This window comes from Piliocolobus tephrosceles, chromosome 19 (assembly GCF_002776525.5).
Source record: "Piliocolobus tephrosceles isolate RC106 chromosome 19, ASM277652v3, whole genome shotgun sequence".
Classification (NCBI taxonomy): Eukaryota; Metazoa; Chordata; class Mammalia; order Primates; family Cercopithecidae; genus Piliocolobus; species Piliocolobus tephrosceles.
In genome coordinates this window covers 20453123-20476471 of record NC_045452.1, presented here as the reverse complement: position 1 = coordinate 20476471, position 23349 = coordinate 20453123, and the positions used below count along the sequence as shown (strand labels likewise).

General features: G+C 47.2%; 2 protein-coding genes across 11 annotated transcripts in view; one reads left to right on the top strand and one right to left on the bottom strand.

Moving 5' to 3' along the window:
* CBY1 (chibby family member 1, beta catenin antagonist) overlaps positions 1 to 5093 on the bottom strand; it is a 15407-nt gene extending 10314 nt beyond the window's left edge. For 2 of the 9 annotated variants that reach the window (XM_023221999.1, XM_023222008.1), the window contains exons 1-2: positions 4977 to 5078; positions 4132 to 4771 (exon numbers count right to left, since the gene is read on the bottom strand). The gene's annotated coding sequence lies outside the window, so the exon portion shown is untranslated. Of the gene's footprint in view, positions 1 to 4131; positions 4772 to 4976 lie in introns of all 9 variants that reach the window. The other 7 variants (XM_023222001.1, XM_023222002.1, XM_023222000.1 and 4 more) reach the window with 7 other exon arrangements.
* Positions 5094 to 12231: 7138 nt separating this feature from the next.
* FAM227A (family with sequence similarity 227 member A) overlaps positions 12232 to 23349 on the top strand; it is a 71070-nt gene continuing 59952 nt past the window's right edge. Inside the window, exons 1-4 of one of the 2 annotated variants that reach the window (XM_023222009.1) lie at positions 12232 to 12373; positions 16861 to 16943; positions 21332 to 21401; positions 22243 to 22319. In XM_023222009.1, coding sequence (XP_023077777.1) covers positions 12232 to 12373; positions 16861 to 16943; positions 21332 to 21401; positions 22243 to 22319 — 372 coding nt within the window. Of the gene's footprint in view, positions 12374 to 16860; positions 16944 to 21331; positions 21402 to 21425; positions 21442 to 22242; positions 22320 to 23349 lie in introns of those variants that run through there. The other variant, XM_023222010.1, reaches the window with a different exon arrangement.

The following is a 23349-nucleotide window of genomic DNA, read 5'->3' as shown; positions in this document are numbered from 1 at the left end:
TTTTTTTTTTTTTTTTTTTTTTTTTTTTTTTTGAGACAGGGTCTCATTCTGTTGCCCAGGCTAGAGTTCAGTGGCACGATCTCGGCTCACTGCAGCCTCGACCTCCCAGACTCAAACGATTCTTCCACCTCAGCTTCCCCAGTAGCTGAGATCCCAGGCATGCGCCACCAGGCCCAGCTAATTTTTGTGTTTTTTGTAGAGATGGGTTTCCGCCAAGTTGCCCAGACTGGTCACGAATTCCTGAGCTCAAGCAACTGGCCCAACTTGGCCTCTCAAAGTGCTGAGATTACAGGCCTGAGCCACCGTGCCTGGCCTATATTACCCAATTTTAATTTATAGCACACACACAGCTTACGAATAATCCTTCTAAGAAGCCATAGACTGAAGAGAACAACCATGACAGTGCAAGTGAGCAAAAAGCAAACAGCAGACCCCTCACTGCTCCTCCTGTGTATCAGGTCTTCCTTCACCACATTAGGAAATAAAAGCAATAACGGGTTAATTGGATCTGACAAGAAATGGGCCAACAAAGGCAGGAGGAGGGGTTGGTATCTTTTCAAGACTATTTGAAACAAAGTTTTATATCCATTATCATTAAAAGAGAATTCAAAGTATGAATCCATCACAATCAGCAAGACATGTATCCAATAAGAACAGGAAAAAAAAACTTCTGGGCTGTTTCTATTAAGGGAGAAACTGATCTCACTAAAATTAATGATAAAAGTTGAGAAGTTTCTTTGGAATGTATGTATAACATACAATACATAAGTATATGTATATATAATTTATAAATAAATGAAGGTATTTGGGGTTATGTGCTCATGACAGCTTTCCTGGTAGTTACATGTTTGAATTAAAAACAATCATACAGTGGCTCATGCCTGTAATCCCAGCACTTTGGGAGGCCAAGGCAGGTGGATCACCTGAGGTCAGAAGTTTGAGACCAGTCTGGCCAACATGGCGAAATCCCATCTCTACTAAAAATATACAAAAATTAGCCGGGAGTGGTGGTGCTCGCCTGTAATCCCAACTACTTGGGAGGCTGAGGCACAAGAAATGTTTGACCCCAGGAGGCGGAGGTTGCGGTGAGCTGAGATCACGCCACTGCACTCCAGCCTGGGTGACAGAACAAGACTCTGTCTCAAAAATAAAACAAAATAAAATAAAAATCACAAAAATAAAAACAATCATAGACCAGCAACTTAGGGGATGGCATTTGGGCCTGGGCACAGCACTTTAGAACTTAGACAAACCAGAGTGCTTCCAGCTTGGTAGTGGAGGGGACAGGGTGGGGATTAAGATGCTGAGGGGGATTGATGCTATGTCACCATCCAAAACACATTGTAAGGCCCTTGCACTGTTTCTGCTGGAGAAGAGAAAAAGGTTAGAAGAGGGAAAAGCATTAATCTTATGTCTATAATCTTTTTTTTTTTTTTTTTTTTTTTTTTGAGACGGAGTCTCTCTCTGTCGCCCAGGCTGGAGTGCAGTGGCGCGATCTCGGCTCACTGCAAGCTCCGCCTCCCGGGTTTACGCCATTCTCCTGCCTCAGCCTCCCGAGTAGCTGGGACTACAGGCGCCCGCCATCTCGCCCAGCTAGTTTTTTTTTGTATTTTTTAGTAGAGATGGGGTTTCACCGTGTGTAGACCAGGATGGTCTCGATCTCCTGACCTCGTGATCCACCCGTCTCGGCCTCCCAAAGTGCTGGGATTACAGGCTTGAACCACCGCGCCCGGCCATGTCTATAATCTTACGTAAAGGGCAGAACAAGAATAAAATAGGAGGAATATCCATGAAGAAAGTTCTAGAGGCTGTGGCAGGAGAATCGCTTGAACTGAGGAAATGGAGGTTGTGGTGAGCCGAGATGGCGCCATTGTGCTCCAGCCTAAGCAACAAGAGCGAAACTGTGTCTCAAAAATAAATAAATAAATAAAGATGAAAATGCTAGGGCTTGGGGAAGTTTACCAATTTTCCCAAGGTACACAGCCACAATCGGTTGGCTGAAGGTATATATGTGTCTGTGTGTGTGGGTGTATGTGTATGTACCTATACACACACACATATATATGGTATATGTGTATATACATATGGTGTGTGTGTGTCTATATACACATGTATATACTTATCCTTGTATTAGTAACATGTGAGGCACATCATTAAAAGATACATTTTCGGCCGAGTGTGGCAGCTCATGCCTGTAATCCCAGCACTTTGGGGAGACCCAAGCGGGTGGATCACTTCAGTTCAGGAGTTCAAGACCAGCCTGGCCAACACAGTGAAACCCCGTCTACTAAAAATACAAAAATTAGCCGGGCACAGTGGCAGGCGCCTGTAATCCCAGCTACTTGGGAGGCTGAGGCAGGAGAATCACTTGAACCTGGGAGGCGGAGGTTGCAGTGAGCCAAGATCATGCCACTGCACTCCAGCCTGGGTGACAGAGCAAGACTCCATCTCAAAAAAAAATTTGTTATAAAGATGCATTTTCATTCATCATACTGGCAAAAATTAAAAAGATGAATAATACCCATGGTTGATGAGGATGTGAAGAAAAAGACACTGTTATTACTGGTGGAATCAGAAGATGCTATAATTCTTTCAAGGGCACTCAAATAAAACTTGGCAAAATTGTAAATGTGTACACTTTTTGGACAGCAAATCTACTTCTAAAATATTACACTCTAGAAAGACTTGGACATGCTCACACCCAGTGTTCTCTATTGTTGATAACAGTAAAAAAATAAGAAACAATCCAAACAATTTGGGTGTAGCCAAATAATTTGTGGCACATTATTATAATAAAATCGTAGGCCTAAGCTGGGCGCGGTGGCTCACACCTGTAATCCCAACTACTTGGAAGGCTGAGGCAGGAGAATCGCTTGAACTAAGGAAGTGGAGGTTGCAGTAAACCAAGATCGCGCCACTGCTCTCTAGCCTGGGTGACAGAGCAAGACCCCATCTCAAAGGAAAGAGAAAAAGAAAGAAAGATCTGGTCCGGGCGCGGTGGCTCAAGCCTGTAATCCCAGCATTTTGGGAGGCTGAGACGGGTGGATCACGAGGTCAGGAAATCGAGACCATCCTGGCTAACACAGTGAAACCCCGTCTCTACTAAAAAATACAAAAAACTAGCCGGGCGAGGTGGCGGGCGCCTGTAGTCCCAGCTACTCGGGAGGCTGAGGCAGGAGAATGGCGTAAACCCGGGAGGCGGAGCTTGCAGTGAGCTGAGATCGGGCCACTGCACTCCAGCCTGGGCGACAGAGCGAGACTCCGTCTCAAAAAAAAAAAAAAAGAAAAAGAAAGAAAGATCTGGAAGGATACACCAAACTGCTCATAGTGGTTAAACCTGAAAAAGGGAATAATAGGATGACTGACTTGAATGAAATTGTCATTTTATAGGTCAAAAAAAGGTCAAACTGTGACAATTTCATATGGTACAATATAAAATTATGTTAAATATACTCAAGATTTAATGAATTATTACAATGAGAATATACTCATGTATTACTTATGAACAAAATAAACAAAATACAGTTAAAAAGCAGCCCCCTGCCGGGTGCGGTGGCTCACGCCTGTAATCCCAGCACTTTGGGAGGCCAAGACAGGCGGATCACGAGGTCAGGAGACTGAGACCATCCTGGCTAACACGGTGAAACCCCGTCTCTACTAAAAATACAAAAAATTAGCCGGGTGCGGTGGCAGGCGCGGTGGCAGGCGCCTGTAGTCCCAGCTACATGGGAGGCTGAGGCAGGAGAATGGCGTGAACCCGGGAGGCGGAGCTTGCAGTGAACCGAGATTGCGCCACTGCACTCCAGCCTGGGCAACAGAGCAAGACTCCGTCTCAAAAAAAAAAAAAAAAGCAGCCCCCAGCACTCATAGCACCTAGAGACATTTGAAGAAGGAGAAATAAGCCAAGTCCCCACTGATGCTAACTGCACTGGGCCTGAGCACATGGGCTGGACACAACCAGGTTTCGGGCCTGGCTCTGCCCCTCAGTTGCTTGCTAGACCTTGGTCCAGCCGCTTTACTTCTCGGGCTTTAACTGGAGTACCTCACTCATGACCGCACTAATTCTCATAACACTACAGCTGGGAACTGTCATCCATATATTACAGATGAGGAAGGGTCTGGATTAGCTACCTTTTAAGTCAGATCTAATAATCCACAAACAGCTCGGCTGAGATCCTGGGATTCTGGGGCATCCGCGTGCACTTGAGATACAAGCTGTCCCCGTGGCCGACGGCGACCTTCTTTCTAGTGAAACTCCGGGGAGGCGAGCGTGCTCCGCACAAAGGAAGTAAAGGGGGAGCACCTGGCTTCCAATGATCACTCTGCTTCTCACCCACAGTGCGACCCCAGCATTTATCCTCCTTGGGCTTCGGCTTCTTTCTTTGCAATGAGGAATAATAATAGTACCTGGCTCACAAGATATTATAGTGTTTTAGTGTTTATAAGAAGCTGTGCACTTGATCTTCACAACAGCCCTGGGAAGAGGATCAAGTAAGTGGGGCCTCCCCATCCACAGATACTGATCACTAATCGTTGTGTAATGGTTTTCTGTTTGCAACAGGCCATGAAATATATTATCTTACTTTAATTCTAAGAAAACAAGGGAGGAATGTTTGGCTTTCATCGGATTCTCAAAAGTATACGTGTCCCCCAAGGAGTTCAGAGCTAGCCATGTTATGCAGGTGCACGGCCCCCACGGCTGTCGGACTCAAGTAACAGCTGTCAACAAACGTTCACACGCACGATCTCATGCAATCACCTTCACGGCGACCTACGGGGAGGAATTACCGCCCCAATTCACAACCGCGGAGACACACAGAGGAGGGCGGCCACCGCCCGGGGTCGCCCGGCCTCCGCCCCCTTCCCCGCGCCCTCCCGACGCCTCTCTCCAGGCGAGGCCCGGGCGTCCCGCCCAGCTCGGGCCCCCACGTGAACCCAGACCGTGCTGGCCGGCGACGCCGGACTCGGAGACGTACCTGACGCGTCCCAGAAGCCAGGGTCCAAGCACTCCCCGAAACCCCCTATCAGGGACTCTGTAGTAGAGATACACCTTTACCCACCCGCCTCCTGCCGCCCGCCTGCCACGCGCATGCGCGACCCCGTCCAGCCTCTACCACCGAGGAAAAGGGGCACCGGCGCGGGGGTTCCCAGCGCCAGCCTGCGCGAATCCCCAGAAACTCCGTGAATCACCTCGGGATAGTAAACAGATTATACAAAGGCAGTGTCTTCCGGGGTCCTTTTCGTGCCTCCCATTACAGGCTGGGACCACGACGTGCACTCACCCTCCCCACAGAAACATTGGTCTGGGCCCCCGGCCGGGCTGTCACCATGGAAACGGCGTCTAGCTGACAAAGCGGCGGCTCACGACGGTTCCATTGTTATGGGAAACGCGAAAGTGGTGACTGCGCTGGCGTTGCCTGGAGAACGCCTGGACTCAGAGTAGCAAAATGGGCCTCTCCCCAACTCCCCTCCTCCTCCCTCAGCACAAGGCAAAGGGAATCCCTTGCTGTGAGTTGGGGCACCGGGTGTCGGGGGCCCAGCCAGAACTTTGCGGGGTCCCCTGAGGGACCCGTGGCGGGACCAGCCCCGGGTTCGTCAAATTCCGCCGATGCTTTCAGGTAAGATGGACGGACAGACGCACCATGACCCACCTCTGGCAGTCTGCCCCCTCTCCATGCCCTTATGGCGGCTTCTACAAGCAAGGGAAGCTGAGGCCCAGGGAGTACTTAAAAGTCGCACTATGGGCAACGGACAGAGAACTACTGGACTATCAACTCCAGGCCTTCTAGAGTCCTAACAGCGTGTTATTGGTTCCGTCTCCTAAATGAAGAAACTTAGGCCGTTCAAGGAGTTTACCGGCTGCCTAGTGGGTGTACCAAGGCATCCATCCAGTGAAGGGCAGGACCCAGGGGTCTTTGGCTTCAAGCGCAGTTCTCTTCCAACTACACGACCCTGCATTAAAAGAGGGGAGACTTCCATGTCCTAGAACTAAAATCTTCACAGTCTGGCTCAGCATTGTACAATAGAAACATAAAGCAGGCCACATATGTGATTTGGAATTTTCTAGTAGCCTCATTTTTAAAAAAGTTTTAAAAAAAAAGCCAAGTGAAATTAATTTGAGTAATGTTTAACTCCATATGTCTAAAACATTACTATTTCAAGATATAATCAGTATTTCTAAATTTATACTGCTTCCATTTCAAAATTTATTTATATATTTTTTAAGATGGAGTCTCACTCTGTTGCACAGACTGGGGTGCAGTGGCGTGATCTCGGTCTCCCCGGTTCAAGCGATTCTGCTGTCTTAACCTCGAAGTAGCTGGGATTACAGGCGCTCGCCACCACTCCCAGCTAATTTTTTGTATTTTTAGTAGAGACGGGGTTTCACCATGTTGGCCAGGCTGGTCTCGAACTCCTGACCTCAGGTAATCTGCTTGACTCAGCCTCCCAAAGTGCTGGTATTACAGGTGTGAGCCACTGTGCCCGGCCAAAATTTGAATTAATTAAAATTAAAATTTTACTCTTGGCTGTTCTATCTATGGAGTAACCATTCTTTTTTTTTTTTTTTTTTTTTGAGATGGAGTCTGGCTCTGTGGCTCAGGCTGGAGTGCAGTGGCCCGATCTCAGCTCACTGCAAGCTCCGCCTTCCGGGTTTACGCCATTCTCCTGCCTCAGCCTCCCGAGTAGCTGGGACTACAGGCGCCCGCCACCTCGCCTGGCTGGTTTTTTGTATTTTTTTTAGTAGAGACGGGGTTTCACCATGTTAGCCAGGATGGTCTCGATCTCCTGACCTAGTGATCCACCCGTCTCGGCCTCCCAAAGTGCTGGGATTACAGGCTTGAGCCACCGCGCCCGGCCCATGAGTAACCATTCTTTTATTGCTTTAAAAACATTTTACTTTTTTTTTTTTTTTCTGAGACGGAGTCTTGCTCTATTGCCCAGGCTGGAGTGGCGCGATCTTGGCTCAGTGCAACCTCTGCCTCCCTGGTTCACGCCATTCTTCTGCCTCAGCCTCCTGAGTAGCTGGGACTACAGGTGCCTGCCACCACACCTGGCTAAAATTTTTTTTTTTGGTATTTTTATTTATTTATTATTTTTTTTTTTTTAGATGGAGTTTCACACTATCACCTAGGCTGGAGTGCAGTGGTGCAATCTTGGCTCACTGCAAGGTCCACCTCCTGGGTTCATGACATTCTCCTGCCTCAGCCTCTCAAGTAGTTGGGATTACAGGTGCCAGCCACCATGCCTGGCTAATTTTTTTTTTTTTTTTTTTAGTAGAGACAGGGTTTCACTGTGTTAGCTAGGATGGTCTGGATCTCCTGACCTCATGATCCGCCCGCCTCAGCCTCCCAAAGTGCTGAGATTACAGGCGTGAGCCACCATGCCCAGCCTTTTGTTTATTTTTTGGTCTCGCTCTGTCACCCAGGCTGGAGTGCAGTGGCATCATCCCCAGCTCCCAAAGTATTGGGATAACAGGTACGAGCCACTGCATTCAGCCTTAAAATTTTACTTATTCAGGCCCGGGGCGGTGGCTCACGCCTGTAATCCCAGCACTTTGGGAGGCCGAGACGGGCGGATCACAAGGTCGGGAGATGGAGACCATCCTGGCTAACACGGTGAAACCCCATCTCTACTAAAAATACAAAAATTAGCCGGGCGTGGTGGCGGGCGCCTGTAGTCCCAGCTACACGGGAGGCTGAATGGCCTAAACTCGGGAGGCAGAACATGCAGTGAGTGGAGATTGCGCCACTGCACTCCAACCTGGACAACAGAGCGAGACTCCATCTCAAAAAAAAAAAAAATTTTTTTTTACTTATTCAGTCACATTAACCAAATTCCAAGAACTTAGTTGTCACATACAGCTAGTGCTATTTTGATGGCCAGCACCATCTGGGCACTTCCTACCTTTCCAGCCTCACTTCCCGTTGCTTGGATGGTACATTTTGGATGGCATATTATTTCCACTCTGCTTTTTTTTTTTTTTTTTTTGAGACCTTGTTTTGCTTTTGTTGCCCAGGCTGGAGTGCAGTGGCCCAATCCGGCTCACTGCAAGCTCCGCCTCCTGGGTTCAAGCAATTCTCCTGCCTCAGCCTCCAGAGTAGCTGGGACTACAGTCACCCGCCACCACACCCAGCTAGTTTTTGTATTTTTAGTAGAGACAGGGTTCCACCATGTTAGCCAGGATGGTCTCAATCTCCTGACCTCGTCATCCGCCTGCCTCGGCCTCCCAGTGTGCTGGGATTACAGGCGTGAGCCACCGCGCCCGGCCCTACTCCCCTTTATCTAATTAAATTGTGCTCCTCCTTTAGCACCTTAACCTCCTTGTATGGTCAAAACACATTATTATGTCATCTCACAGTGCTGTTCCCTTTGAAGCAGTGATGACAGTTATAACTCATATTTATGATTTAGGTAATTGTCTGGTTGTCCTGTCTCCTCCAGTAGATGTAAGCCCCTTTAGGGCAGGGATCAAGTCTGGTTTAGTTCACTTTCCTGTCCCGAGTATGAGCATGCTGCTGGCTTATGGTAGGTACTCAGTAAATAGTCATGTCATGCACAGTCCCCCACCTTTTTGGCTTCAGGGACCAGTTTCATGGAAGACAGTTTTTACACAGACCTGGGGTGGGGGGATGGTTTTGGGATGATTCAAGAGCATTACAGGCTGGGTGCGGTGGCTCATGCCTGTAAACCCAGCACTTTGGGAGGCTTAGGCGGGCAGATCACGAGGTCAGGAGTTTGAGACCAGCCTGACCAACATGGTGAAACCCTGTCTCTACTAAAAATACAAAAATTAGCCGGGCGTGGTGGCATGTGCTTGTAATCCCAGCTACTTGAGAGGCTGAGGCAGGAGAATCACTTGAACCCGGGAAGCGGAGTTAACACTGAGCCAAGATTACCGAGTTTACCCTGAGCCAAGATTAAGCCATTGCATTCCAGCAACAAGAGTGAAACTCTGTCTCAAAAAAAAAGAGCATTACATTCATTGTGCACTTTATTTCTGTTGTTATTTTTTTTTTTTTTTTTTTTTTTTTTTTTGAGACGGAGTCTTGCTGTGTCTCCTGGGCTGGAGTGCAGTGGCCGGATCTCAGCTCACTGCAAGCTCCGCCTCCCGGGTTTTACCCCATTCTCCTGCCTCAGCCTCCAGAGTAGCTGGGACTACAGGCGCCCGCCACCTCGCCCGGCTAGTTTTTTGTATTTTTAGTAGAGACGGGGTTTCACCGTGTTAGCCAGGATGGTCTCGATCTCCTGACCTCATGATCCGCCCGTCTCGGCCTCCCAAAGTGCTGGGATTACAGGCTTGAGCCACCGCGCCCGGCCTATTTCTGTTGTTATTACAATGTAACATATAAAAAAAAATAATTCTACAACTCACCATATTGTAGAATCAGTGGGAGCCCTGAGCTTGTTTTCCTGCAATTAGACAGTCTATCTGGGAGTGCTGAGAGACAGTGACAGATCATCAGGCATTAGATTCTCATAAGAAGCACACAACCTAGGTCGCTCGCATGCACAGTTCATAATAGTGTTTGCACTCCTATGAGAATCTAGTGTTGAAGCTCATCTGACAGGAGGCAGAGCTCAGGCGGTCATGTGAGGAATAGGGGGTGGCTGTAAATACAGACAAAGCTTCTCTCACCTGCTACTCATCTCCTGCTGTGCAGCGTGGTTCCTAACAGGCCACAGACCTACACCCATCCATGGCCCTGGGGTTGGGGACCCTGATTGTGTGACGGAAGGTTATACTAAAAAGTCTGTCAGAGGCCGGGCGCGGTGGCTCAAGCCTGTAATCCCAGCACTTTGGGAGGCCGAGACCGGCGGATCACGAGGTCAGGAGATCGAGACCATCCTGGCTAACACGGTGAAACCCCGTCTCTACTAAAAATACAAAAAAAAAAACTAGCCGGGCAAGGTGGCGGGCGCCTGTCGTCCCAGCTACTTGGGAGGCTGAGGCAGGAGAATGGCATAAACCCGGGAGGCGGAGCTTGCAGTGAGCAGAGATCCGGCCACCGCACTCCAGCCCGGGCGACAGAGCAAGACTCCGTCTCAAAAAAAAAAAAAAAAAAAAAAAAAAAAAAAAAAGTCTGTCAGATGCTAAAGTCAGAATTGTTTTTATATGCTCAAATATATTAACTTTTTTGTTATTTTATTTTTCTTTTTTTCATATCCCCTATTCTGAAAAGCATCAAATATGTTAACTTTATTTATTTATTTATTTAGAGACAGGTTCTCGCTCTGTCTTTCAGGCTGGAGTGCAATGGTGTGGTCTCGGCTCACTGCAACCTCCACCTCCCGGGTTCAAGTGATTCTCCTGCCTCAGCCTCCCGAGCAGCTGGGATTCTGGGTGCCTGCCACCATGTCCGGCTCATTTTTGTATTTTTAGTAGAGTTGGGGTTTCACCATGTTGGCCAGGCTGGTCTCGAACTCCTGACCTCATGATTTGCCCACCTCGGCCTCCGAGAGCCACTGCGCCCAGCACAAGTATGTTAACTTTAAACAAAGCATTTGAATCTTGACTGCCAGAATGTGTGATCCATGAGGGCAGAAGGTTTCTTACTCTTCCACTCATCTGCCCCCAGCACATAGCATAGTAGATATTTGCCACAGGGTAGATATTTAATGAAGCTAGGTTTCTTCCCTCTCCTTTTATCCTCCCCAAGTAATGGCAGTAAAAACTTACCATGTTTCAGAGAATACCTAAAATGGTATGAAATATTCAGAAGTGGCTGGGAGCGGTGGTTCACGCCTGTAATCCCAGCCCTTTGAGAAGCCAAGGTGGGTGGATCACCAGAGGTCAGGAGTTCGAGACCAGCCTGGCTAAAATGGTGAAACCCCATCTCTACTAAAAATACAAAAATTAGGCAGGTGTGATGGCAGGTAGCTGTAGTCGCAGCTACACGGGAGGCTTGAGTCCAGGAGGTCAAGGCTTCAGTGAGTGAACCGAGATCGCGCCACTGCACTCCAGTCTGGGTGACAGAGCGAGACCCTGTCTCAAAAAAAAAAACCAAATGAACAACAACAAAAAAAAAACTGTGGTAAGTCTAAAAGGAATCACAGTTAATCCATAATTTGCCTAATGGAGAAAGCAGTAGAAGCAAATCATTCAAGTTCACTATTGTGAGTCCTGTAATAGATGAATGCAGAACCCTGGGGCTTTGCAGAGGAGGCATGGTGCTAAAGGCTTGGAATTATTTGAGAAGGTTTCCACAGATGTGTCACCTGGGCGTAGTCCAACAGAGAGAACCGCATCTGGAAAGAAAGGCGCAGAGGTAGGAAGAGCATGGTGTGGTTGGGGACCAGGAAGAAGTTCTGTGGGTCAGGCGTGTAAGATGCATGTCTGTGGAGAAGAGGATGGAGCAAAGGCCTGAACCGGAGGAGAGGGAAGGAGAGTATGGTGAAAGGGTACTTGAGCTAATGTTTCCACTAAACTCAACATTGTCTCTGTCCTTCCATTATGTATGAGCTTCTAGAGGGCTGGATCGAAGTCTTTTGCTCTATTATAATGAGGCCTGTCACACTAGACTCTGGACATAGAGGGCCCACAAATTGTAGTAATGGGCTCCTGGCCAACAAACAAGGACCCAGGAGAGCTGGCAGGCCCCAGAGTGTTGCAGAGCCAAGGAGGAAGAGTAGGGTTGGGGCCAGTTTTCTGAGAGGGAGCAAAAAGCCTAAGGTTGATCAGGAGCTTTGTACTGAGGAGATGGACCCCGTATCCTAGAACTACTGCATTGGAAAGCTGGAGAGAGCCTCGGGGTCACCTAATCCAAGTCTCTTTTAGAGTTGGGACTCAGAGAAACAAAGAGATCTGATTTCATTTCTAGTTTGGGAACTGACTTGCTGAGTGGTCCGGAGTAGTCTGGAGCCCTGGCCTTTTCCGCATTCTAGTCTCCTTATTTTTAAGACTAGAACAATTTTCATCATGGGGGAGAGGCAGAGGGAGAGGCAGGCATCAGACACTGGAAGAACAAGTTCATATACATTGAAATCCTCATTTAAGAATGGGCTTCTGAGATGGAACCCTTTCATTCCCGTGCAGGCATGGGACATGTGCTTTGCCATCAACCCTGCGTAGCTGGTGAATGTGGCTGGGCTCTTCTTGTGTTTTCTGAGCTGCCTCTATGCCGTTTATGATTTCCAGGAGGCTGATTAAACAAAGGACAAGACTGGAGTGGGAAATGAGAGGCTCTTAAAAGTGGAAGAATTTTTGTTTGTCCATTTACAAGAAATTGGACAATGAATCACTTCAGGAAGATGGAGGTCATCAACCTTACCGCCCTACCGATGATACCAGTGGATGAGCACCTGGGTGTCTCGCTTGTCGCACGGAATACAATGGTGAAGACTGTGAGGAAGGAGTTAGAGAACAATCCACCCTGTATCCTTCTGGTGGTATCGCCTACAATCAGACCAAACACACCTAACTTAAATCATGCCACAGAGATCTAATCAGTGCTCAGGCAGGTCTATAATGCACATTACTTACTAGTTTGTCCCTTATACATTCATTTTTTCTTTTCTTTCTTCTTCTTCTTCTTCTTTTTATTTTTTTGTTTTTTTTTGTGATATAGAGTTTCACACTGTTACCCAGGCTGGAGTGCAATGGCACAATCTCAGCTCACTGCAACCTCTTCCTCCCAGGTTCAAGCGGTTTTCCTGCCTCAGCCTCCTGAGTAGCTGGAATTACAGGTGCCTGCCACCACACCTGGCTAATATTTTATATTTTTAGTAGAGATGGGGTTTCACCATGTTGGCCAGGCTGGTCTTGAACCCCTGACCTCAAATGATCCACCTGCCTCGGCCTCCCAAAGTGCTGGGATTACAGACATGAGCTACCACGCCCGGCCAGATACATTTTTTTCAGTTACTTAAACTCTACCTGTCCTCTAAAAGAATTTGAGACTGTGAAGGATTGTTTGACTCCAGTGTATTTTACTAATATAATCAGAAAGAGCCCCAAAGGAAGAAGTTCTGGAAGTATTTGTTGAAAGAATGGGGAAGAAGATTTTAAAAGCTAATTTTATTTTATTTTTTTATTTTATTATTATTATTTTGAGACGGAGTCTCGCTCTGTCTCCCAGGCTGGAGTGCAATGGCACAATCTTGGCTCACTGCAAGCTCCGCCTCCCAAGTTTATGCCATTCTCCTGCCTCAGCCTCCCTAGTAGCTGGGACTACAGGTGCCTGCCACCACGCCCGTCTAATTTTTTTGCATTTTTAGTAGAGACAGGGTTTCACCGTGTTAGCCAGGATGGTCTCGATCTCCTGACCTCATGATCTGCCCTCCTTGGCCTCCCAAAGTGCTGGGATTACAGGTATGAGCCACCGTGCCTGGCCTAAAAGCTAATTTTTAAAAATGGTTGCTTTGTTTCCCTTCGACCTCCCAAAGAATTATAGATGTTATTGATAGCAACTAAGAAGTTGTGGTGCAACCCTCCACCCTCAGACAGCTGAGCATGAAACCCAGCTTTTTCTTTTTCTTTTTTTTTTTTTTGAGACGGAGTCTCACTCCGTTGCCCAGGCTGGAGTGCAGTGGCGCAGCCTCGACTCACCACAACCTCTGCCTCCCAGGTTCAAGGGATTCTTCTGCCTCAGCCCCCAGCGTACCCGAGATTACAGGCACCCGCCACCACGTCTGGCTTATTTTTGTATTTTTAGTAGAGATGGGGTTTCACCATGTTTGTCAGGCTGGTCTCAACCTCCTGACCTCAGGTGATCCACCCGCTTCAGCCTCCCAAAGTGCTGGGATTACAGGCGTGAGCCACCACGCCCAACCTTTAGCCCATTTTTAAATCAGGTTATTTTCTTATTGTTGAGTTTTTAAGAGTTCTTTGAATATTTTGTTTGCTTGGGTTTATTTGTTTGTTTGTTTGTTTTTGAGACAGAGTCTTACTCTGTCGCCCAGGTTGGAGTGCAGTGGCACAATCTTGGCTCACTGCAACCTCTACCTCCCGGGTTCAAGCGATTCTCCTGCCTCAGCCTCCCAAGTAGCTGGGATTACAGGCGCCTGCCACCACGCCTGGCTAATTTTGTATTTTTAGAAGAGACAGGATTTCTCCATGTTGATTAGGTTGGTCTTGAACTTCTGACCTCAGGTGATCCGCCCGCCTCGTCCTCCCAAAGTGCTGGGATTACAGGCATGAGCCACTGTGCCCGGCCTTTTTTTTTTTTTTTTTTTTAATCAGGTTGACCTTGACTCTTCTCACCTGCCAGCCCTTCTCCCTGGCCCCAAATCTGCTCCTTCTGGCATCATCCAGGCTCTACCAGCATCTTATACTTGCCCTGGCCCTGTCTTCATTCATCCTCATCTCACTTCTGACCCTGAGTTGTATTCCAGGGTCACAGAACTCCATCTCTGGAGGACCTTACAGCTTGTCCAGCAAATAACCCTCTTGGGCTGGAAATAACCCCAGGTCTTTCCACCTCCTGTGGAACTCATTTACCTTCAAGCCATGCTCCATCCCAGCTGCATGTACCACTCTGCCCCCATCACCTTCCGTGCCTCTCAGAAGCCCTTCTTAAGATGAGGCAAAGTGTCATCCCATCAGAATTTGCTTCAGGGTTTCACTTTGCAGGGCTGCTTTCTAATGTCCCCTTTTTCTTCTTAATCCCACACCTAACAAGTCCATTTCACCTACTGTGATTTGTCATGTCCCTTCTTGGTGTCTTCCTTTTTCAAGTATCCTCCGATTTGTAAGAACACTTGAGGGTAATGGAAGTAAGAGTGAACCTTGCTTTATGTGAAGGCAGTGAGGGATGATAGGATTATGGGGGTTTTACAAAGGATATATCCTAGATCAATAGAAGCTAAGACAGAAAGAAATGTAAAAGCTGAGAGGGTAGGAAGAGGGGCCATAGAACTGAACAGATTTTAAGTGATAAGGTCGAGATACCCTTTAACACAGTCATCTGTCACCTGAAAATCTCTCATAAAGAAATATTTTAGGCCGGGCGTGGTGGCTCAAGCCTGTAATCCCAGCACTTTGGGAGGCCGAGACGGGTGGATCATGAGGTCAGGAGATAGAGACCATCCTGGCCTACACGGTGAAACCCCGTCTCTATTAAAAAAAAAAAAAAAAAAAACTAGCCGGGCGAGATGGTGGGCACCTGTAGTCCCAGCTACTTGGGAGGCTGAGGCAGGAGAATGGCGTAAACCCGGGAGGCAGAGCTTGCAGTGAGCCGAGATTGCGCCACTGCACTCCAGCCTGGGCGACAGAGCGAGACTCCGTCTCAAAAAAAAAAAAAAAGAAATATTTTAAAATATGGAAACAGCTCTCTATGTGACATCACATGTGCATCACAGCATTATTTATTTATTTTTCTTTTTATTTTTTTTGTTTTTTTTGTTGTTGTTGTTTTGTCATTCAGGCTGGAGTACAGTGGCACGATCTCAGCTCACTGCAACCTCCACTTCCTGGGTTCAAGCAATTCTCCTGCCTCAGCCTCCCGAGTAGCTGGGACTATAGGCGTGTGCCACCACGCCTGGCTAATTTTTGTATTTTTAGTAGAGTAGAGTAGATTTCACCATGTTGGCCAGGCTGGTCTCAAATTCCTGACCTCAAGTGATCCACCCAGTCAGCCTCCCAAAGTGCTGAGATTACAGGCGTGAGCCACCGAGCCTGGCACACAGCATTGTTTTGTTTTATTTTATTTTATTTATTTTTGAATAAAATAATTATTCAGGCCCAGCCAGCATTATTTATAATTGCCAAAAAGTGTAAATAACTTAAATTTTTAATATCTAAGGAACAGTTAAGTATATTAAGGTGTATCCTCTACATGGATTAGTATAATGTCATTTAAAATGCTTATCATGAAGATCCTTTAGCCAAAGGGAAAATGCTCATAATAATGAATGGAAGAGTGGCTGGGCGTGGTGGCTCCCGCCTGTAATCCCAGCACTTTGGGAGGCTGAGGCGGGCGGATCATCTGAGGTCAGGAGTTTGAGACCAACCTGGCCAACATGGGGAAACCCCGTCTCTACTAAAAACACAAAAATTAGCCAGGTGTGATGATGGGCGCCTGTAATCCCAGCTACTCGGGAGGCTGAGGCAGGAGAATCACTTGAACCCAGGAGGCGGAGGTTGCAGTAAGCTGATATCGCACCACTGCACTCCAGCCTGGGTGACAGAGCAAGTGAGACTCCATCTCAAATAATAATAATAATAATAATAATAACGATTGGAAGAGAAGTCAGAGTAGTAAAACAGGCTTACACTGAGATTATAAATACAGACAAAAATATGTATGTACAAAGTACTAGAAGGAAAGTTCCCAAGTCCTAACAGAGTTGTTAGGATGGTGGCATTATGGATGGCTCTTTTTCACTTTTTGTATGTTCCAAGGTGTCTATTAATATGGTCCACTCTCATTTATAATTTGCAAAGTATCTCATTTAAAACAAGATAAAGAAATACGGGCTGGGTGCGGTGGCTCATGCTGTGATCCCAGCACTTTGGGAGGCTGAGGTGGGTGGATCACTTGAGCCCAGGAGTTTGAGATCAGCCTGGGAAACATGGCGAAACTGCATCTCTACAGGAAATTTTAAAAATAAGTGAGGCATGGTAGTGTGCACCAGTAGTCCCAGCTACTTGGGAGGCTGAGGTGGGAGGATCCATTGAGCCCAGGAGGTCTGCTGCAGTGAGCCATGATTGCACCACTGCAATCCAGCATGGGCAACAGAGCGAGGCCCTGTCTCAAAAAAAAAAAAAAGGAAGAAAGAAACGTGAAAAATGTGAATGTTTGCAAAAAAAAAAATTAAGGAGAGAGGCTCTGTAGACAGGGGCTGCCCTTCTCACCAGACAAGCCCTATCCTGTTCTGTGTGTCATCATCACCCTGAGTTTCCTTAGCAGACTCACCTCCCAGCGTGCCTTATTGGCTGTATGCACCAGGTGAACCAAAAGATTGCTGACATAAATCTGCGTACCGAGCCGTCGGCCAACAGCCTGGTGAGTTACCTGTGCTGGAGCTGAGACGAAGCTTCTGACAGGGGTGGGCCCTGGGGATCATCAAGGTGTCACAGTGCCCTGGGGCCTCTCCATTTATTTGAAAACATGTTTACACAATTGAGCACTCAATGTTAATTTTTTTTAAAATGAATAAACTTTTATTTTTTATTTTTTATTTTTTTGAGACAGAGTCTCATTCTATCGCCAGGCTGGAGTGCAGTGGCATGATCTCGGTTCACAGCAACCTCCACCTCCTGGGTTCAAGCAATTTTCCTGCTTCAGCCTCCCGAGCAGCTGGGACTACAGGTGCCCGCCACCACGCCCAGCTAATTTTTGTATTTTTTAGTAGAGATGGGGTTTCACCATGTTGGCCAGGATGGTCTCGATCTCTTGACCTCAAGCGATCTGCCCACCTCGGCCTTCCAAACTGCTGGGATTACAGGCATGAGCCACCATGCCCAGCCTCTTTGAATATTTTGGATATTTTGGATAACAGCCTTTTGTTGAATATTTTTTTGCAGATATTTTCTCCTAGTATGTGACTTGTCACTTCATTCTCTTGACAGTGTCTTTTCACAAAGCAGAAATTTGCAATTTTAACGAAATTTAGCTTATTAATTCCTTCATGGATTGTACTTTCTGTGTCATATCTAAAAAGTCATGACCAAACCCTAGGTCACCTAGGTTTTCTTCTGTTGTCTTCTGGAGTTTTATAGTTTTATGTTTACATTTGATTTTGATCCATTTTGAGTTCATTTTTGTGATCGCTGTAGTTTTTACCTCTCAGCGTGTCTACACTGAGCCTCCAGAATTCATTTATGACAGTTTTGGCTTTGCTACTGGTTCCCATGGAGGTTTCTGCCCATGGGTTTATCCTCCTGCCGGTTGTGATTCTCTGTATCTACCTGCCTGTCTCTTCAGTTTTCAGGCAGTAGTTTGCCCTGTGACCTCACTTCTCTGATAGATATAAGAGTTGTTAAGGCCGGGCGCGGTGGCTCAAGCCTGTAATCCCAGCACTTTGGGAGGCCGAGACGGGCGGATCACGAGGTCAGGAGATCAAGACCATCCTGGCTAACACGGTGAAACCCCATCTCTACTAAAAATTACAAAAAACTAGCCGGGCGCAGTGGCGGGCGCCTGTAGTCCCAGCTACTCGGAAGGCTGAGGCAGAAGAATGGCCTGAACCCGGGAGGCAGAGGTTGCAGTGAGCTGAGATCTGGCCACTGCACTCCAGTCTGGGTGACAGAGCGAGACTCCGTCTCAAAAAAAAAAAAAAAAAAAAAAAAAAAAGAGTTGTTAATTTTTCAGTTTATTCACCTTTACTTATTATAGGGACGGAATGGTGACTTATGAGATCCTTACGTGTGGACCTGAAATGAGAAGTCTGAAGGTTAATTTTAGTACATTTTTATTGGGAAAAAATACAAACCCTTCAATAATTCTCAAACACACCCCCCCACACACATACACACGTATCTTTTTGAGAGGCAGGAGTGCTAAATGTTAAGCAAGTAGCTGTTGTGTAGCACAGCTCCCACAAGATGGAAGAACACGGGCATGAATCATCTGTAAGTATCTTTTTGGCTATTTTGGATTTTGGCAATAGTGTGTATTTGTTTCTTATTTTTAACTGCACTTAAGAAATCTGAGGCATAAATCTAAAGATCTCTAAGATATGGAGATAGAGATTTAAAAATGAGGACCACAAAGAAATGTCTGCCAACCAACAGGTCGCTACTAAAGACCTGCTCCTCGATGGTGCTGGGTACATTGTTTTGGGGTCAGTTTCCCATGCTGCTCAGACTGGATGACCCCTTACAGCTCACTTGCTCATAGTGGTATGAGGCAGAGGATTACAATGATGAAGATTTACTCTTTGAGAGATCCAGTGAGCTGCAGGCGAGTTCGCCCACAGGTTTTTCTTTTCTTTCCTTTTCTTTTCTTTTTATTTTTCTTTTTTTTTCCTTTTTGAGACGGAGTCTTGCTCTGTCGCCCAGGCTAGAGTGCAGTGGCGCAATCTCGGCGCACTGTAACCTCCGCCTCCCAGGTTCCCTCCATTCTCCTGTCTCAACCTTCCAAGTAGCTGGGACTACAGGCGGCCGCCACCACGCCCAGCTAATTTTTTGCATTTTTAGTAGAGACGGGGTTTCACCGGTTAGCCAGGATAGTCTCAATCTCCTGACCTCGTGATCCGCCCACTTTGGCCTCCCAAAGTGCTGGGATTACAGGCGTGAGTCACCGCGCCCGGCTCTTTTCTTTTTTTTTTTGAGATGGTGTTTCACTCTTGTTGCCCAGGCTGTAGTACATGGTGCGATCTCGGCCCACAGTAACCTCCGCCTCCCGGGTTCAAGCAATTCTCCTGCCTCAGCCTCCCAAGTAGTGAGATTATAGGCACGTGCCACCACGCCCAGCTAATTTTTTATTCAGGAGCCACTATAAATGCATAAAAAATTCAGGACCCAATGCAGATCTAGGAAATAAGCATCTCTAATGTGAAGGCCGGGGAATCTGTGTATTTGAATACTTCCCCAAAATGCTGGTCATTGGTCCGGTTTGGGAGTTGCCTTCCTGGAGAATGGCCCTACTTGTAGGTCCTGAAGTCATCTCAAAGGTAAACTCAGGCTAATGCTGGTCTTATCATCTTTCCTCCAAAACTTGCTCTTCTTTCAACATTCAACTATCCTTTCTCCCCTCTTTCTGTGCAAATCTTATCCATCCTTCCAGGCCATACAGTGTCTGCTACAATGACATTGGTAAAGATCAGAGGCATTGCTATATTGCTACAGTGACTCATACCCATCCAATTCATTCCTCATGCCTTAAATTTCAGCTGACTTAATTGGAGCAACAATGTTAATACATAGACTAACGCCTGTGACTGCCCCCCAACCCCTGGCACACACATACACACACCCCTGCACACGTGCCCAGTATCTTTCACTCATGCAGACCAGGGAGGGCCGATGCCAGGGAAAGATGGGGGAGGCCTGGAGAGGTATTTCCCAGTTATCAAGCTGGGGAAAGTTGGAGCCTGATGCCACCAACACTCATGTCTGCCTCTTCTGGACATTTGGCTGTGACTGCTCTGGCCCACATTGACCTCACTTCTTTGATTTGTAATCACTGCAGTTTAGCATTTAATTGTTCCATGAGTGCTGATTTGGCTCTCCAAATAGAGTGTAAGTCCCTTGCAGGCAAAAACACAGACTCATAGTTGTTCGTTAACTTTGTTACCCAAGCTCATTGCTGGACTCTTGGTTGACAGTCAGTGCAACTTGGGTCACTGGCATTCATTTTTCTTTCTTCCTTTTTAGGGGGTAGGAGGATGGGGGTGGGGAGGAGTCAGAGATGAAGAGAAGTCTCTCTTGAGAGGTCAAAAGTAGATAATAGATACCCCTTACTGAACAGCTCCTATCTGATAGCCTCTTTGCCAGTGTTTTAAAATACATTAAACACTTTATTTTTGACCGTTATAAGAACTCTGGAAGAGGCCGGGCGCAGTGGCTCACACCTGTAATCCCACAACTTTGGGAGGCCGAAGCGGGCGAATCACAAGGTCAGGAGATCGAGACCATCCTGGCTAACACTGGTGAAACGCTGTCTCTACTAAAAATACAAAAAATTAGCTGGACGTGGTGGCGGGCGCCTGCAGTCCCAGCTACTCAGGAGGCTGAGGCAGGAGAATGGCGTGAATCCGGGAGGCGGAGCTTGCAGTGAGCCGAGATCACGCCACTGCACTCCAGCCTGGGCAACAGAGCGACACTCCGTCTCAAAAAAAAAAAAAAGGAAAAAAGAAATTCATCACTGGAGACTGGATAAAGGTTGGGGCAATTGCTGGAGCCTTGCGTGCAGAATCACACCTGCTTCAAAGATCCATTGCTGTGCTACAAACCACCCCACCTTAAAGCTTCATAAGGTGTATTGTTCAGGCTTCTGTGGATCAGGACTCAGATGGCCTGTCCACTGGATGAGCCAGCGGCTGGCTCACTTGTGCAGCCACAGTCAGAAGGTGGCCAGGTGGGCTGGACGGTACCCAGCGGTCTTACTTACTTGCCCTGGAAGATAGATATTATTAGATATTAATTAGATATTATTATCTCTCTTTTACAAAGAGATTAAACAATCGCTTGTTTAATTTCTAATTCCTGCTCTAAATCACATACTCCTAGAAGAAGGGGCAGCGTGAGACAGTGGGGACACTCTGGAGGATGATGTCAGTGATATTGAGGCCACCAGGACCCACCACCTGGAGAAAGACAAGGCACTGGCCACAAACTTTTCTCCAGGTCTTCTGTGTACCAACGAGAGAAAAGGCCCAGTCCTTAACCCCACCATTCTCCAGGATTTGAATTAATCCCTAATGTCCCTCTTTTTCTTGGTTTTTGAAGGCAATTGAGAGATTTGAGTTGGAGAAGAAGGCTTTAAGAGAGAAAACTCGCAGCAGTCCAGGAGACAAAGGCAAAAACCTTTCCCTTAGCCTTGATGCTGTTTTCATGGGGTTTGTTTTTTTTTTTTTTTGGTATCTAAAATGCAACTGAGTAGGAATCCCAAGTTTCAGTTGACGATATTTCTATCTTCTGAAGGAGGCTTAAACCTGACTTTTTGACATTGGGCAAGGAAGGAGGGAGGGACAGTACCATTTAGAGACCACCTACATGTGACACCAGGTGCTTTTATCCACATTCCCTTGGTTTTTTTTATTTTTTGTTTTTTGAGATGGAGCCTCGCTCTGTCACCCAGGCTGGAATGCAGTGATATATTCTTGGCTCACTGCACCCTCCGCCTCCCAGGTTCAAGCAATTTTCCTGCCTCAGCCTCCTGAGTAGCTGGGATTACAGGGGCTCGCCACCATGCCCAGCTAATTTTTGTATTTTAGTAGAGACGGGGTTTCACCATGTTGGCCAGGCTGGTCTCTAACTCCTGGCCTCAACTAATCTGCCCACCTCAGCCTCCCAAAGTGCTGGGATTACAGGTGTGAGCCACTGCACCCGGTCCCTTGTTAAATTTTTATAACACCTGGGAGGTAGGTACCATTTAATATATTTTATAAATGAGGAAACAGCCTTGGAGGGAGGGGAGTAACTTACCTAAAGTCACAGTCTGTCTGCTCCTCCTTGCTGCTTCTCTGGATCAAGTGGTCTAATTAGATAAGTCAGCAACACAGTTGGGATCTATGAGACTAGTAGTAGGAGTGTCCTCTGGCAGCTCAGGCGGAAGGAAAAAGCACAGCTGTAAGCACTGCACAGCTGTGGACAGACCCTGTGGTTCCTCATTTATCTCTTTCTCCATTTTTCTGCAGTCAAGAGACAAAGAAAATCTCAGTATTCCTGCAAAGGCTCAGAACGCAGACATGCCAGATCTTCTGTTATTAAAAGGGTAAGGGATCCACTGCTGGGGCTGTTTCTGACTGTCTTCTGCTAGGTATGAATTAAATATTTTCTTCCTGGGGAGGAGAATACTTGGTGCCTGGGTAGTGATTATGAAGGAAAATCACAGAGTTCCTAAATCTAGAATTTCTCATAACACCCTCAAAAGGGCAGAGCTGACCCCAGCCTCAGAATAGGGAGTGTGACAGAAGTCATGTGTCTGCTTATTTTTAGAACTTAGAAGGTGTCTCTGCTCAGAGATGTTCAGGTCTAATCCAGAGCCACAGTGCCACGCAGCTCCAAGGGGCTGTCCACACTGCAGGCTCCTGTGCGACTGTTCTGAGTCACACCCCATGCTAGTTGTGCCACTGCAGACTTACTGTGGATACCTCAGGAAGCTGAGATTCAGGAGCAGTAAGGTGACTTGTCACAGGGTCATGCAGCTCACTGATGGCAAGCCCCACTTCCTGCTCAGTCCTCTGACTTGAGACAGGCTCTCCCCACTGCCTCCCCTGCAGCGATCTGGCCCCACTGCACAGCCCCCCAGTTCAGATCCTCCTTGGCTGCTTCTTTTTTTCTTTTTTCTTTTCTTTTCTTTTTTGAGATGGGGTCTCTCTGTCACCCAGGCTGAAGGGCTGAAGTGCAGTGGCACGATCTCAGCTCACTGCAACCTCTGCCCCCAGGGTTCAAGTGATTCTCCTGCCTCGGCCTCCCAAGTAGCTGGGATTACAAACATGCACCACCATACCTGGCTAAATTTGCATTTTTAGTAGAGATGGGGTTTCACCATGTTGGCCAGGCTGGTCTCGAACTCTTGACCTCAGGTGATCTGTCCAGCTTAGCCTCCGAGAGTGCTGGGATTACAGGCATGAACCACCGTGCCCGGCCCTTAGCTTGTTCTTTACACCACCTAGGTCTTAAGTATCCAAACCTTTAAATGCTGGGGAATCTGAAACAGGATGTTATTCATATCCTTCTTACACCTTTTGGCCTAGGAAATTCCAAAACAGCACAAGGCCTAACGGGGGTGTGAGTCTGCA